General features: G+C 41.9%; 1 protein-coding gene across 5 annotated transcripts in view; it reads left to right on the top strand.

Moving 5' to 3' along the window:
- Nucleotides 1-16,782, top strand: part of LOC145356310 (neuronal-specific septin-3-like) — a 264,326-nt gene that overhangs the window by 116,649 nt on the left and 130,895 nt on the right. For 4 of the 5 annotated variants that reach the window (XM_080208914.1, XM_080208915.1, XM_080208910.1 and 1 more), the window contains one exon: nucleotides 14,933-15,580. In XM_080208914.1, the coding sequence (XP_080065040.1) occupies nucleotides 14,933-15,580 (648 nt within the window). Of the gene's footprint in view, nucleotides 1-1,418; nucleotides 1,635-14,932; nucleotides 15,581-16,782 lie in introns of those variants that run through there. The other variant, XM_080208912.1, reaches the window with a different exon arrangement.

Raw genomic sequence — 16,782 nt, 5'->3', positions numbered from 1 at the left:
TGTTGATAAGGTTTGGCTCAGGAGCAACAGTCTGAACTATCATCCAGTAGGTGAGGTGGGGTAAGACCAGAAATTGGTCTTCCATGACATAGCAAACCCATTTGCCCTGACGGAAAGCTTGAGGTAAGAGATAACTGATTTAAAAATAAAGTTACAAAAGGAAACGGGCATAACTAAGAAATATAAACACGAAAGCTATCAATCTCGTACCCAAGTCTGCACAAGAGGTACTTTGGCTAAACGATACATATCCAACTTTGGAAACTACCTATACAGCTGCATAATATTTATACTTAAATGAAGTAGGAATACTCAGGAAAGCAGTGCTTGGCCTGACTTGCTTTGTTTTCCATGTCTCCTGCCAAATGTCTTTGCTTTGTTGTTTTGATCAACGAGATGGTTTCATATCAGACCAAGAGGCAAACTGTAATTGGTTTCGACATTATTTAGTGATTTAGTTTTTTTTGTTTCAGGCCAGAACAATAGGCATTCTCCCAAAGGGGACCATAATCCACAAAATCATCACTATTATTTCAGTAAAGCTGTTGAGCACTGTGTTTTGAGTCATCTTGTGATTCTAATTGAATTATGCAAATGAATAACACCGGCAACAGAGCATTAACATACATTTAAGATGCTACTGAGCTATTATCAAATTAAGGGGATTAAACGACAATGTGCACTTTAATCAGGTTGTGTTGTATTTTATATAAATTAATGCATCTGTGGCATGTGCTACGGATTGGTTTACTCGTTTGTGGAAGATCGAGCAAAAGTGACCTCGGCAGCTCCCCCCCCGCCCTATGTAAATGAGTAGACAAATCTTATCAGATTTTAAAAAATACCATCTTTCTGTTGTTAGATTATACACTTCTAAGTATCGCTGAAGGAACGGATGCATTCTCGTTTCTTATTAATCAGGGTCATGATTTGAGGTCAATAGGATGTGACTAATGTGCACAAATATAACTCTTGAGGACTCGATGCCCTCTGCAGCCTCCAAATATTGACTGTTCATAGCAAAATTAACCACTCAACTGAGGGATGCACCAGGCAAGGTATTTTAAGTCAGAAATTGTACATGTATGCAATGTCATTTTTTTTGAAGCTGCGATATGGTTTTACACCTTAACCCATACCTATTTGTACCAAAATAAGAATAATCTTCCTCCCACCCAACCCCCTCTCGTTGCAGCTACACAGTGCTGCCCCCAAGCTGCTGCTGTAGTGCCTCAGTGATGTACCACAATCTGCAGCCTTTTGACAGGCGTCTCATTCAGCCAGTCACGTCCCTGGCCAGCTCTCTGCTTGCCTCTGCGAACTGTGGGGTGGGTCTTATCCATTCATCCTGCATGCTTTTTTGCCTTTGGTTGGCTTTTGCGATAGTTCAGTGCCGTCAAAGTTTCCCCCAGCATCCCCCCCCAAAAAAAAGTTTTTTTGGAAGACCAAACATACACTCAGCTCAAAAAAACACAAGCTGCTGGGATTGTATTTGCAAGCTTTGTTTTCCCCTCTCTCTCTCCCTGGGATCTGTATCTGGAGTGAGACTAAATCAGGGTCGGAAAGTTTTTTTGGGAAGATGTCTGACATATCAGTAAATGACCAATTGGAGGGAATTATATCAGATTTCGAAGGTTTGTGACTCGATTCTAATTGCTACCTGTTTGTGATTTCTACCTTGGACATACGGAAGAGCAAGGCAGTAAGGAATGTAATGTCTCTCTGTGCTTTTGTTTAGCTCTTTTGTAAGTGTATCTGTTGACAGTGATTATTTATAAGTGGATTCTGTTTACTTCTAAAGTTCACCCGTGGAATAACACTCGCGATTAGAGTTTAAACAAACTAAATCAACTTTCTGTGGCTGTTTCTTGTCTGCCGTGTTAAATGCACTGGTTAACCACCTTTTTTTTCCCTTTAAAGCAAGAACTCAGATCTGTTGAGGACTGTGCCTAAGGTTTCTGTGAAGTGCATGGGGGGTTGGGTGGAGGGGGACTAGTGCTATTTAATCCTTCGCAGCAGCATTCTTGCCTTGTCAGTATTCTGCTTTTTGCTCTGACCATTTTTCCTCCAAATACACACTTCCCTGCAGGATGCTCCAGCGAGCAGATAATTGTCGTTATGTGGCCTTTGCTTCCTTTCTGTGCAATATGTCAAGCAGGCTGTTTGAAAGCACAGGAAATTTGTGGGGGTGGGGGGGGGGGGTGCCGGGGGGAGATGACCAGTTTCTGAGTGTGCAGCTTTTCCCTTCGGTACGTCAAAGGGAATCCTCCAGCCCCACTCCCATTCAGAGCGTGTTTATTTTAGCCAAACTGGAGAGCCGCTGAGTGTCCCCTCCCCACCCCCTTTTTGCATGTCTCTTGTGATACAGAGCAAGCCGTTCAGAGATAACTCTCAGTAACTGGAAACTTGGGCAAGATTGAATGGGAGATGGGTGAAATGTCCCGAATTTTTAATGCATGGTGGTCAAGGTTTTGTAATGCTGTTGTGTGGTAGAAAGACAAAATAGACTTCCAACAGAAATTAAAGAACCCCACACGTCATTTACTGATCTTTTTAATCTGACAGACACTAACCAGTAAAGCAGCAGGAAATTGCATGGCCGTTGAGATTGTGGAGTGTTGAATTTGTGCTTATTTTTAATTGTTGCTTATGTTGAAGTGAATACTTTAATAAGTAACTTCACCGTTGATGACCTTGGCTTGATAGAAGGCTACACTGTTTTGGCTACATGCCTTTTCGGGCACCGTATGAGTCAGTGAGTGAAACTTGCCAATTGCCACTTAGCAACATAAGTGACTAGGCTAGATAAATATTAAGTGTCAAAGTTAAATGCGTCTGTGTGTAGGTAGATGGAGATGTGTATACATAATTTATACTTACAAGATATACTTTGAACCTCTTTGTTAGTTGTAACACAACTCTTAATTGATCATTGCGTCAGGCAGTCTCAGTTTTGCTTTTAATATTTCTTCTGATGGGCAACACCTGAGTGTGACCAACTGAGCCAAGTAGGCTCTAAATCTATAGAAATACATTTGTGCAGTTCCCTTTATTACATATCATGGTGTCTGAAATTTATTGTACCTACAGTATGTATCAATTCCAAAGAATAAGCCATTGCTTAAAATTATATATTGGTTTCCCCTTTTTCAGTGTTTGGACTCTCTTCTGTCAATGAACATAACTCTGGATTGGCCTGGGCTCAGTTGAAAGCAGGACATTAAAGTGGACTAATACTGAGAGCAGGCAACTTAAGTGGCCCACCATGGATAACATGGAAGTGAGATGAGATTGGGTTGAGCATTTTCTGATGTTTAGTTCTCAATTTATCACTGGATATAACACTGGGGTTGAAAGTCAGATGTTTGTGATACAAACTGCATCTTTTCCTTTCCAACTGATATTATTGTACTTTTTAGGGAAGGAAACTTGCTGCCGTTGGCAGGTTGGGTCTATATGTGACTCGAGACCTAGATGTAACTGTTCCCTGAAATGTGTAGCAAGATGCTCAGTTATACAAAGGGGCTAATTGCAATTTGAGAGTGCACCACCACCATCAAAGCAACTAGAGAGGAGAATAAATGCCACACATGTTCACAGAACTGTAATAATTCCTGTTCACCAGTTAGGTAAAGAACAACTGTAATTTTTATTTACATATAGCTATAATACAGAGGCTTGCAGCCTCATGGCTGCCAGTCAGCTCCCAAATAGGTTTGGAACAGAAATCCCAGCTCAGCAGGATGCCCACCCATCCTGCTCCCCAGTTGGTTCCTGGGTCATGTGAACCATACTCTGCAGAGGGATCATTAAAGAGACAATCCCCACACAAACCCATATCCTGAAATAAGTTTTGATAAAAGCTACTGTAGAAAAGAATGGTTTTTGCTGGTTACATTATCCATGCTGGAGATGCATAAAATCAGATTGCTGTCACCATCAAAGGTGCGTTTTATCCTTTCTATATGGTGGTGGCAGTCACAACCTCTTAGTACAGGTTTTAAAGTTTATTTATTAGTGTCACAAATAGGTTTATGTTAACACTGCAATGAAGTTACTGTAAAAATGCTCTAGTCATCACATACCGGCGCCTGTTCAGGTACATTGAGGGAGAATGTAGTATGGCCAATGCACCTAACCGGCACATCTTTCGGACTGTGGGAGGAAACAGGAGCACTCAGAGGAAATCCACACGCATGGGGAGAATGTGCAGAGTCTGCACAGACAGTGACCCAAGCTGGGAATTGAACCCGGACCCCTAGGCATCGTGAGGCAGCAGTGCTAACCCACACATACCGCCATTGGACTGTCAGGGAGGATACCTGTCTCCCTCCTCTTCTTTATTGTCATCTTCTTACTCCCTCCATTTGAAACACCAGATGAAAAATCTCACTTAACAAGCCATTGATTTTGTAGTCAGATATATCGTGAGGTTCCAAATAATTTCTTGATGCATTGTAAATTTTTGCCTAAGACTTCCATTATCGATTTCACGATCACAGGGATGAATTCAGTTGAAGGGTCAAATTAAAGGTAAACTCTTAACCATTTTCTACTACTATCCCCTTCTCTTTACCGCCATCCATCCCACCTCCCCCCCTCCACCACCACCACCACCCTTTCCTTCTGTGAAACTGTGCTCCACTTTCTGGAATATTTTCCTATGCATTTCCTAAGAGCTGATTATATGTTTCCAGGTATCCAATACCTTGTGTGCACACTAATGTTTAATTAGTGTTCATCTGAGTTCACCCAAATACAAAAGCAAAATACTGCGAATCACTGGAATCTGAAATAAGAAGACATGAATGTTGGAAGTACTCAGCAGGCCTGGCAGCGCTGGTGGAGGGAGAAACAAAGTTAAGGGTTCAGATCTGTGAATTCCTTTGTCTCCACAGTTGCTGATAGATCTATTGAGAGTTAGCAACATTTTCTGTTTTAATTTCCAGAAGGAGATGTGAGTTCATAAACCCTCATTCAGTAAAGTGACCTAGCATCAACTTCAACATCAGAACATTTCCAGCCAGTTACATTTGTCATTATGTTGCTTCTAAGATATTTCTGCAGATACTGTCAATTTGTGACGTCAAGGTTAACCTCAAAAACAAGAAAAATATGCCAAATTCTGAAACAAGTCCACAGGAACAGTAAAGAGGCAAAAATCCCAGAACATTGAGTGCGTATCTGGCAGGGCTTGTGGGACATACATGGCTGACAAACTGATCAATAATTATCTTAAAGTTGCAATGCTTGAGATGGAATAGATTTTTTGTTTTTATTTGTTATTCGTAGAATATAGGCTAGGCCAGCATTTATTGTCCTGCTCCAGTATGAACTCCCAAAAGCTGTGCATGGCTGCAGAAATGTTACTTAGTGAGATGTTCAAAATATTAAATGGGTTCTCTTCTGTTTTAACTTGTAGAAGACCTATTTTCGAAAGCAAAACATTATCTAAAAGTGCACATGTTGGAACAGGAGGCCTCATATTACAATGAGTAGTGTCCCTGTCTCTGAACCAGAAGCCTCTGGTTCGAGTCACACCCCAGGGCTTGATGGCCAAGGACGATGCGTTCATAATGCAGCCAGTAGGTTGAGTATCACCTTGTGAAATCTTCAGAGCAGGAGAGATTCCTGGTCTGCCATCCTTGATGTGGAGTGGTGCCTCTCTTGCTATCACCCTTTGGGACAGGCTAGTGTAAGAGAGATCAATCAGTTGGGCTGCTTTGTCCTGGATGGTGTCAAGTGTTGTTTGATCTGCACTCATCCAGGAAAAATCTTGCTATGGGAACAAATGGAAGTCTGTCTTGTGGCACAGTGGTTAGCACTGTTGCCTCACAGCGCCAGGGACCCGGGTTTGATTCCCAGCTTGGCTCACTCTCTGTAGAGTCTTCACATTCTCCCCCTGCCAGCGTGGGTTTTCTCCAGGTGCTCTGGTTTCCCTCCTCAGTCTGAAAGTAGTGCTGGTTAGTGCATCGGCCAAGCTAAATTCTCCCTCAGTGTACCCGAACGGGTGCCAGAGTGTGGTAATGAGGGGATTTTCAGAATAACTTCATTGCAGTGTTAATGTAAGCGACTTGTGACACTAATAAACAAAAAAAAACTAGGTGTGGGAAGAGAAACAACACGATGGGACAGGAGCCAAAGGACATGGGATGACATTTGAACTTTTGGAAATGAATGACTGAACACATTTGTTACAGCACATTGCACCTTCTCTAAATTGGCTGTAATTTAATGTAGTTAATTTAAATTAATGAATTAGGACCCTTCAGTCCTCCAGTTTTCAGCTAGAATCTCAAGGGGTTATTGGCCACGTGCAATGTAAATAATTAAGTTATTTCCTGCCAGTATTTTCTGGACTTTTAGAAATTCTTGCATTTAATTGTACAGGAATTTTAATTTTAAACAAAGCTGTGTATTCCATCACAATGTTGCACTAATCTTGAAAGTACCAGACAATTCCAAGAATCATTGTTCAGTTTCAGTCAAATAGGTACGCTGGTCGAGCTTGTAGTAAATTGGCTGTTTTGCAATTTTTAGCATTTTTTTTTTGGATTCCATTTTCTCACCAATGTGTAATTTTTCTTTGCATTTGCATCTGGAAATATGGATTGATTGTATGGGGATTTCTTCAATTTACCTCAGTTTTTAGCGATTATTTGAATCTTAACCGTCTCTTTCAGCTGGTAGGAAATGGTCAGTATCGTGCATGCTGATAATCTTGGAGTACTTGTTTGACAAGATTAAGGACAGTTGTATGTGGCAATTTATTTCAAAAGCTATACGTTGTGCATTTCTTCTCGTTACTACATCGCATCCATATCATTAACATGAACAGGACAGATATTTTCTTAAAGATTCATTTATGTGAGGGTGGGCTTTGCTGGCTAGGCCAGCACTTTGTTGCCTGCCCCTAATTTCCCTGCGGAGGTGGTGCTGAGCTGCCTTCTTGAAACACTGCAATCCTTGTGATTATAGATACAGCCATGGCGTTGTCAGGGAGGCAGTTCCAGTGTTTTTACATGGCAGCAGTGAGGGAATAGTGATATTTTCCCGAGTCAGGATGGTGATGAGTGAGTTGGAGGGGAACCTCCAGTTTGTGGTGTTCCTATGTAGCTGCTGCTCTTGTCCTTCTAGATGATAGTGGTTGTGGGTTTGGAGAGTGCTGTATAAGGAGCCTTGATGAGTTCCTGCACTGCATCTTGTAGATGGTACACTGCTGCCGTTGTGCATCAGTCATGGAGGGGGCGAATGCTTGTGTAAGAGAGGCCGATCAGTTGGGCTGCTTTGTCCTGGATGGTGTCAGGTGGCGTTTGATCTGCAGCCATCCAGGCAAGGAGAGAATATTACATCACACTCTTGACTTGTGCCTTGTAAATGGTGGACAGGCTTTGAGATGTCAGGAGGTGAGTTGCTCACTGTGAGATTCCTAGCCCCTGACCTGTTCTTGTAGCCACAGTATTTATATGGCTAGTCCTGTTCAGTTTCTGACCAATTCTGATCCATGATGATGGAAGAATACACTGATGACATTGAATGTCAAGGGGCGGTGGTTAGATTCTCTTTTTTTGAGATGGTCAATGCTTGGCACCGTAAGGCACAAATGTTACTTGCTACCTGTCAGCTCAAGCCTGGATATTGTCCAGATCTTGTTGCATTTGGACTTGGACTGCTTCAATATTTGAGGAGTCATGAATGGTGTTGAGTATTGTGCAATCATCAATAAACATCCTCAGATCTGCTCTTATGAGAGAAGGAAAGTCAGTGATGAAGCAGCTGAAGATGGTTGGGCCTATAACACTATCGTAACGAACTCCTGCAGTGATGTCTGGGAGCTGAGCTGACTGATCGCCAGCAATAGAACCAGCACTCTTTGTGTAGGTATGACTTCAAACAGCAGATTTTATTTACACACACACACACACACACACACACACACACCCCTGATTCTCATCAGGTCCAGTGTAGCCAAAGCTCCTTGATGCTATATTCGGCCAAATGCGGCCTTGAAGTTACTCTTGGCTCACCTCTGGAGTTCAGCTCTTTTGTACCTGTTTACAACCTTGGTTCAAATGAGGTCAGGAGCTGAGAGGCCCTGGCGGTTCCCAGTGAGTAGGTTATTGCTAAAACAAGTGCTGCCTGTATAGCAGACGTGCAATTCCTACATGACATAAAAGAGGTACATTTGTGGCACCGTTTTGCACTTGGTGTAGCAGGTCAGTTTTATAGTTTGGATGAATGTTTTCATAAGTAGTTATTGACATTGCGTGCAGGAGAGTTTTAAAATGTCAGCTCTCTTTGTTACATTGACCTTAAAAGGAAATATTGGTCTCCCAAGTGATTTAGATAAAACTATTAGGCTATCTGATCCCCCTCAGAGATTTGAAGACATGGTCAGACTCAGTTGTATACTTATTTCTTGCCTCATTTGCTATCACACTAATATCCTGTTGTCTATCATCTGGTCTATTCACTCTTTGATTTGTATGTTACAGTATTCCCTCTTGCTAATAAGTTTTGCTGTTTCTATGTCTGGCTTATTGCAGCCTGAGGTTATCTTGTCCTATTTCTAAATCTGTAAATCTTCTAAGGAATCCTAGGACCTAACTTTTGATTGAGTTTCTGATCTTGGCTTAGATGTTAATACGTATAGTGAGTGAACCGGAGATATTTAGTTCGGGAAGACAAATTGGAAATGTTGCGTAAAATGAGCAAAATTCTGCGGATGCTGGAATCTGAAACAAAAATGGCAAATGTTGGAAAAACTGCCTGAGCTGTTAAATTTTTCCAGCATCCTCTGGATATGTTGCATACCTGCTTTGAAATAATTAGAAAGCTCTGGCAGGGACCTGAGATTGGATCATCTGTCTCTACAGTCAGTGAGGGGAATAGTTTGAGGCTTCTGGGACTTGAGAGGTATGGAAGAAGGAAATCTCAGGAACTTGGGGAAGTTAACACGTTTGAATCCAGGAACCTGGGACTGAAGAACATGATTTAACCAGCCCCTTTCATGAGTTTGTAACTGTTAAATAACAGTAAAACTAAGCCTGGCCAGAATGTGATCCACTCCACAAACCAGGTGGCACAGTGGTTAGCATTGCTGCCTCACAGCGCCAGAGACCAGGTTCGATTCCCAGCTTGGGTCATTATCCATGTGGAGTTTGCACATTCTCCCTGTGTCTGTGTGGGTTTCTTCCAGGTGCTCCCATTTCCTCCCACAGTCCAAAAGATGTGCGGGTTAGGTGGATTGACCAAGCTAAATTGCCCCTTGGTGTAAGGGAGACTGGCTGGGGTAGACGCGTGGGGATGGGGCCTTGGTGGGATTGTGGTCGGTGCAGACTTGATAGGCCAAGTGGCCTCCTTCTACACTGTAGGATTCTATGACCTCTTCTTTTCAAACTAAATTATTCGGAGGGTAATTGGAGCGAGCAAAAATAATTTGGCTTGACGACCCATAACTGTGACGCTGGATGTAATTTCTGACATACTGTGCATTTCCATTCACTTAGTTTGCATTGATTTTTCTCCGGAAGTTATCTACTCTCCAAATCTCTGGTCGGATTTTTCAGCAAGAATGAGGGAAAATAAAGGACAAAGCGGAAACCCTTGTTGGGTGGTCCGATGATATGCAGATAAGCCCAACCAAAAAAAAATTGTCCCACAGTAGCTAGTTTAGCCTGTGAAGCTGACCTGTGGGGCTGTTTGCAAACTGAAGTTTATTATCTTGCTTTATTTAGACAGACATGTGAAAAAAAAGGAAACAGGACAAAATGTTTATATTCCTTTAACTTCAGCCTTTGTCATTTCAGCTAATTTTGATTTAAGGATCAAATTTTCAAATTCTCTCCAGCCAAATCTTTGAAACTTCTTGAGCGCTTCCCAGTGTCAGCTGTCTACACAAATGCATCTCCAGTTTGAAGTTTTAAAGTTTATTTTAGTGTTACAAATAGGCTTATATTAACAACTGCAATTAAGTTACTGTGAAAATCCTCTAGTCACCTGTTTGAGTACACTGAGGAAGACCTTAGCATAGCCAGTGCACCTCTGAAATAAACTATTGCTTTGAAATCTGATGTTTTATTAAAAAGCAAGTCTGGCAAATAACTGTAATAGCATGAGTCACATTGAAATGGATTATTACCTTCTGGTGTCCTAAAAGTAGATACGTATATTGGAGATTATAGATACAGGCCGGGATTTTCAGTCTACATTCACGGCTGGGATTCTCCATTCTTGCTGCTGTAAATAGAGATTTGGCTGAGTGTCAAATTCTCCGTTCTCACTGACAGCAGTAGCAGGGCATACAAAACAAGAGCCATAGACTGCAGTGATTAGATATGCCATGGGACGCTGCTTGGGGAGAAAGAGTACTACTTGTGGATGGCAGCCAGACAGGATTGAACGTTGAAGATGTTAGGATGCATGAAAATGCTTGATGGATGAGCTTTTGAATTTCCAAGATGATCATATGAAACCATTGCTCAAGAGAAAGAAAGAATTGTATTTATAGAGGATTGGTTTTACATAGTCAATGGAAATAACAGACTTTCTTTTCCTTCTGTGCTTTCATTCCGTAAGTAAAATGGGCAGAGGGATCTTCTCCTCCTTCAAAGATTTGCCAAATATCACTGCAGTTTCAGTTCTAATTTCAGATTTCCAGCATATGCTTGCACAAACTGATCATTTTAAGGATTGTCACTGAAAGAAATTTAAGATGGGAGAATACCGTTTGATTATGTTTTTAAGTTTATTTGTGGTCTGTCAACTCTGCAATGAAGTTACTGTGAATATCCCCTAGTCACCTCATTCTGGTGCCTGTTGGACTACACTGAGAGAGAATTTAACATGGCCAATGCACCTAACCAGTACATCTTGCAGACTGTGGGAGGAAACTGAAGTGTCCGGAGGAAACCGAGGCAAACATGGGGAGAATGTGCAGACTCCACATTGACAGTGACCCGAGGCTGGAATTGAACCCGGCTCCCTGGCACTGTGAGGCAGCAGTGCTAACTGCTGTGCCACTGTGCTACCCAGTTTTGGATGAGAATAGAACACAATAGATGATCTTTGTTGGTCACTGCGCTTTGAGGAAAGTCTTTGTTGAGATGTTCTCTATTATCACCATTACTGCAGCCCTCATCTGTACCACTTTGATTTGTTTTTCTTCAGCTTACTTAGGTGGACACAGTCACCATCACGGTGTTAAGAACAGGCATGATTGGCCGAATGGCCTCTTTCTTTGTGTATGTTTTGTGATTTTATCTATTTGCTGAGCTTTAGAACTGCTATGAGTGTCAGTGTGATATTGGCACGTTTGTGGATTGGTTCTGTAATACTCATCATCCACATCTCACAGGAGGAAGTATGACAGAGCTCTGCTCTTACCCTTTAGCGTTTAGTACAGAGCGTATTTTATTCACCTCCGATGCTTTGAGGGACTGTTCTCATGAAGTAACTGTTACCAATGGGACTGTCGTTCTTTCCATCAGTGCAATGTATAGGGTGAAAGACATTAATTTGTAGCAGCATTGTAAGTGAATTCATTCAGAATTCCATTGTTGATACTTCTAAATCAAATGGTCACTACGATCTGAGGAACACGTTAAAATTTCATGAGAAAAACACGCATTTGGAACTTTTCTTTTGCTGGTAGTGACCAGGACAATTCCTCTTCCCTTTTGGTTGGACGTAAGACTGAAAATTCAAAATATTTGAAAGGGCTGCATTGTGGCAGAGTGGTTAGCATTGTTGCTGCACAGCACCAGGGACCCGGGTTGATTCCCGGTTTGGGTCACTGTCTGTGCGGAGTCCGCATGTTATCCCCATATCTGGGTGGGGTTTTCTCCCACAGTCCAAAAGATGTGCTGCTTAGGTGCATTGACCATGCTGAATTCTCCCTCGGTGTACCAAACAGGCGCCGGGGTGGGGGGCTAGGGGATTTTCACAGTAACGTCATTATGGTGTGAATGTAAGCCTAGTTGTGACACAAATAAATAAACTAAAAATATAAATAAAAGGTGAACTTCGCGATTATATTGACAATGGCAGCATGAATAAGACAAATGCTCTGCGCTGATACATTTGAAACCTTGGTGAAGGATTGCGGTAAAACTACAACTTTAACAAGATGCAAGATTCAGTGAAATGCAGCCACTGAGGTGGAGATAGTTTTATTGATCTCTTATTCTCTGGATGTGAGCCTGGTGTGCTATAAACTTTTAAACAACTGAACCCCCGAGAAAAGAGTGTTCATATGATTGCTGTGCAAAGCTGACCTTGTGAAGGCATTGCTGATAATATGCTGGAAATGTTGTGCTCTGTGGGATCACCTTTAGTTGCAGATACGTCTTAAACCAGGGTTCCCATTAGAATACCAATGACAAGGGGCATTTGAAAAATTATGCCCTTTTTCTGAACTGTTGGGGTCCAGACTTTCAAACTGTATCCAGTTATTTGAGTTCTTTGGTTGAGATTGCACACAGAGGTTCCTCTGTATTGGAGTTTACAGGGACTGGAGAATAAGCTGGACGGACGCTGCTTTCGGTGGTTCTTGGGGGTTCTACTTGATGTTTACTGGCCCTGTCTGTCTTTCTGGCAAAGGATGGCCTAATTCCAGCTCCCCTCACTTGAGGTCTCCTCTGTCCCCTCTGTAAAGAGGCTCGGCTGTCCAAAATTATTTTAAAAGTGAGTCGGATGCTTTGGTCCCGCAGAGCACAGCAGGTGGGGGGCCCACATCCATCTTGGAGATGTTATGCCTTGCTTATCTGGCTTACCACACAAACGAAAACAAGTCTGAACTGAGTTGGGGTCTCCCAGAGAAACTTTGTGTTTTCTGGTTGTCGTTTGTTTGTCAAGGGCCAGCCAAGAGGGCCCGCCTTTTCCAAGGCAACCAGGAAACCCCTGAAGAGACAGGGACCTGGTGAAACATATTCCTGGTAGTCATGGTGAGACACTGACAAAACCTCTTAACACCCTTTTGGGCCCTAATCTTGGGACAGTTGGGAAACAAACTTGGAGCTTTTACATTTTGTTGGTTTATTATTAAGATATGCATGCATACATTTTTCTATTGTCCATTGCTTTGTAATATAAGGAATATACAATAATCATTGCTGTGCTTATTTTTCTAAACTCGGTCTGTTGTAGCATATCGAGCATACTGAGTGAGCAAAACATTTTTGGGTGTGTGCCAGAAACCTGGATGTATGGGAAAGTCAAGGGGTAAATTATTTATGTCAAAAGTAGTTACCCACACCCTCACCATTCAACAAGAAATATTATGGAATATAAATATTGATATATCAACACTAATTCTTCCAGTGATAGTAATTCATGACCTTCAACAACTCGTAACTGTGGGATAATGCACAATGTTGCATCTGTCATAATGAAGGGGAGAACAAATCTGTAGCCTAATTTGAGGTGTTGAAAACTTATCATAACGTTCCCTGATTTCTGTTTGCTTCTGGTACAAGTCTGCCAATACATCAGAATAAATCTGGCATTTTCATGAAAATTGCAGGATCTAGTTAGTTCATGGTGAAAGGTCATAGTTTACAGAACGTAATCACCTTCAGGAATGGATATTGATATGAAACTGTCTATTGAATTTGCTGCCATGGGATTCTTTTTTTCTAATTGGTTGAATTTGATCACTGTTTCAAAAGGATCAAGGTCATAATGTATTAGTCTCTTCAGTTTGAAGTTTGAGTTTAGCCCAGACTGATGTGATGAAAGTCCATGCTCTCTAAAGGCCAAAAGAAGTCTTTATGGAATGTTTTGATATGTCACCCCAGTTTTGGTGTGCGTAATTTAGTCTTACTTGCCACCAATCTGGCAATGTTGGGCCTTATTTTAGTCCTTTGTAACTGGATGGGTTCCCCTCTGGATGCTCCAATTTCCTCCTGCAGTCTGAAAGATTTAATGGTTAGGTGCATTGGCCATGCTACATTCTCCCTCAGTGTACCTGAAGTGGGGCTGGAGTGTGGTGACTAGGGGATTTTCGTAGTAACTTCATTGCAGTGTTAATGTAAGTCTTACTCGTGACTAATAAATTTTTTTTTTACTTTCACACCCGCTGGGTGGGATTTTATGGCCACACTCGCCCCAAGACCGGAAAATCCCGCTGGAAGTTAGTGGACCTTTCCATGTTCTGCCTCTCGCCTGCTCCGATTCCTGGGGTGGGGTAGTAAAATTGTGGTCACTGGAGCAATGACCAGAAATTCTACTTGCCCTTGATCTTTTTTTTCCCAGAGATCTGGTGGAACTACAAATTTGAGCCTGTAAATGGCAATTGAATTGGCAGGCTAAGATGTTAAATTAGGGAGCAATGATTATCAGGTGCATGTTTAGCTTAGTTATCTCTCTGTTTATCTATGTTTAGCTTATTTATCTTAGCATGTTTATCTCTCCTCATAAGTTTAGCTTATGAGGAGAGATTGAGTAGATTGGGCCTGTACTCGTTGGAGTTTAGAAGGCTAAGGGATGATCTTATAGAGACATAAGATAATGAAGGGGCTAGATAGGATAGAGGTAGAGAGATTCTTTCCACTTATAAAGGAAACCTGAACTGGAGGGCACAGCCTCAAGATAAAGGTGGGGTCAGTTTAGAACAGAATTGAGGAGGAACTTCTTCTCTCAGAGGGTAGTGAATCTTTGGAATTCTCTGCCCACTGAAGTGGTGGAGGCTACCTCGTTGAATGTGTTTAAGTCACAGGTAGATAGATTTCTGATCAATAAGGGAATTAAGGGTTATGGGGAGTGGGTAAGTGGAACTGATCCATTTCAGATCAGCCATGATCTTATTGAATGGCGGGGCAGGCTCGAGGGGCTAGATGGCCTACGTCTGCTCCCATTTCTTATGTTCTTATGTGGAAAAATAGCGATAATACGAAAAAATAATTTGTTCAACTGGTGTATTTTTTTCTATCAGCTTTGAAGAGATCATTTGAGGTCGAGGAAGTTGATCAGTCACCAAATCCCTCCATCCCACCCAGACGAGTCCCAACTCCTCTGCTGAGGTCAACACCATCGTCTGGACATCGATATCAAGATTTGGGGGCAAAATTTACAGATCCAAATCCAAAACAAGCAGAAGCACCCAATGCTAAGTCACCAAAGTCCTCCGTCAAGAGAATTGAAATTACGGGATCCAAACACCCGGAGCCCATTTCACGAAGAGCGGAAATTTCCATCGACCTTTCCTCGAAGCAAGTAGAAGCCGCGAGTCATGGCGCGCCAAAGCTTGGCCTTAAAAGAGCGGAGTTGCTAGGCCACAAGCCTCCAGAAATGGTGCCAAGGAGAACGGAAATTCCTGGAACAAAACTGCAGGAAAGCGCCTCAAGAAGGTTGGAAACCACAGGATCCAAACTCGCTGAATCCATTCCGAGAAGAACAGAAAGTTTTGGACCTTCGCCGACAGAGATATCTCCAAAGAAGGTGGAGATTCATGCACCAAAGCATCAAGAAACCCCAGCTAAACAGGTGGAAAATTCAGTCTCTCCCCACATTAATTACCCGCAGCAACAGGAAGTGCAGCTAGAGAGAGCAGTCACTGAAACCAAAGCGAAGAGTCAGAACAGTGAGTAAAAGTTTTATTGTGCTTTAAGTTGAACCGTTCCTATAAATATTTACTTTGAATGATAAAACAATTTATCATCCCAGTTAACGTTAATATCAATTGATATAAATTTGAAAAGCTTCAATTTTGCTGAGCTTTGTTATATCATAATCAGATAAGCATTCGGGGTTTATGTGATTGTGTGGTATTAGTGGAAGTTAATTGACGATGTTTGAATATTTCCGTTAACAGCGACGGCCGTGTTTGCCCAAAATCTTTTTTTCTTTTTAAAAGCTTTAAAAAGCATTAAATTATTATTGTCTTTGAGAAAGCTACCATTTTTTTGGTTAAACACCTATGATTTATGATTGGATATACCTGCTAAGCTGTAATGTGAGTGGGATGCTGGCTTTAATTCTTCCCGTCCTTTTTTTGAGGTGCCCATTGCAATAACCTGTCGATCGGTAGTTCATAGGGGACCCATGTGATGCAAACCCTTCCTACGCATGTTGCGCTTGAAGAGTTTTTAATAGATTGGAACAACCAAGGATGAGGTTCATGGTTTTCAGAGTTTGTACAGATGTTGCTTTTGAAGTAGCTTATTTTAAACTGCACACGGCAATTCAGAAAGTAACCATTAAGCTTGACGAAGGAGACGGACGGAGGAAAGCATGTGTTTTAGTTATGTTTTGCAAATCCTTCCATGGTTTTGCTCCTCCCTTTTTTCTCAAATCTCCTCCAGCTTAACAAATCTCAGATATCTGCACGCCTCTAATTCTGACTTCTTGAGCAAGCCGGATTTTTAATTGCCCAACCATTGTTGGCTTCAGTTGGCTGGGGCATAAACTCCAGAATTCCCTCCCTAACTCTGTCCAACTTTATCCTTCTCTTTCCTTCTTTAAGATATACCTCCAATCATTAAGATCTACTTCCTTGACCAGGGGCTATTGGCCCTAATATTGCCTTCAGAGACTTGGGGTGGGATTTTCTGACTGCACTTTGCCCCCAAACTGGAAAATCCTGCCTGTGGTCAATGGACCTTTGCATGCTAACCCTTCCTCTCCGTACCCCCTGCACTGTGATTCCCATGGCGGAAGGGAGGGGAAAATTTTGTTTATGGAATCTAATTTTCTTTCACAATGTCCCCTGTGAAGCGCCTTCGAATGTGTTATTACATTAAAAACACGATATGGATGCAAGTTCCTGTTGTGGGTTTTTTTTAA

The sequence above is a fragment of the Carcharhinus amblyrhynchos genome, chromosome 21 (genome assembly GCF_965287045.1).
Source record: "Carcharhinus amblyrhynchos chromosome 21, sCarAmb.v2.hapA, whole genome shotgun sequence".
In the NCBI taxonomy this organism is placed as follows: Eukaryota; Metazoa; Chordata; class Chondrichthyes; order Carcharhiniformes; family Carcharhinidae; genus Carcharhinus; species Carcharhinus amblyrhynchos.
This window is presented reverse-complemented; position numbering and strand designations above follow the sequence as displayed.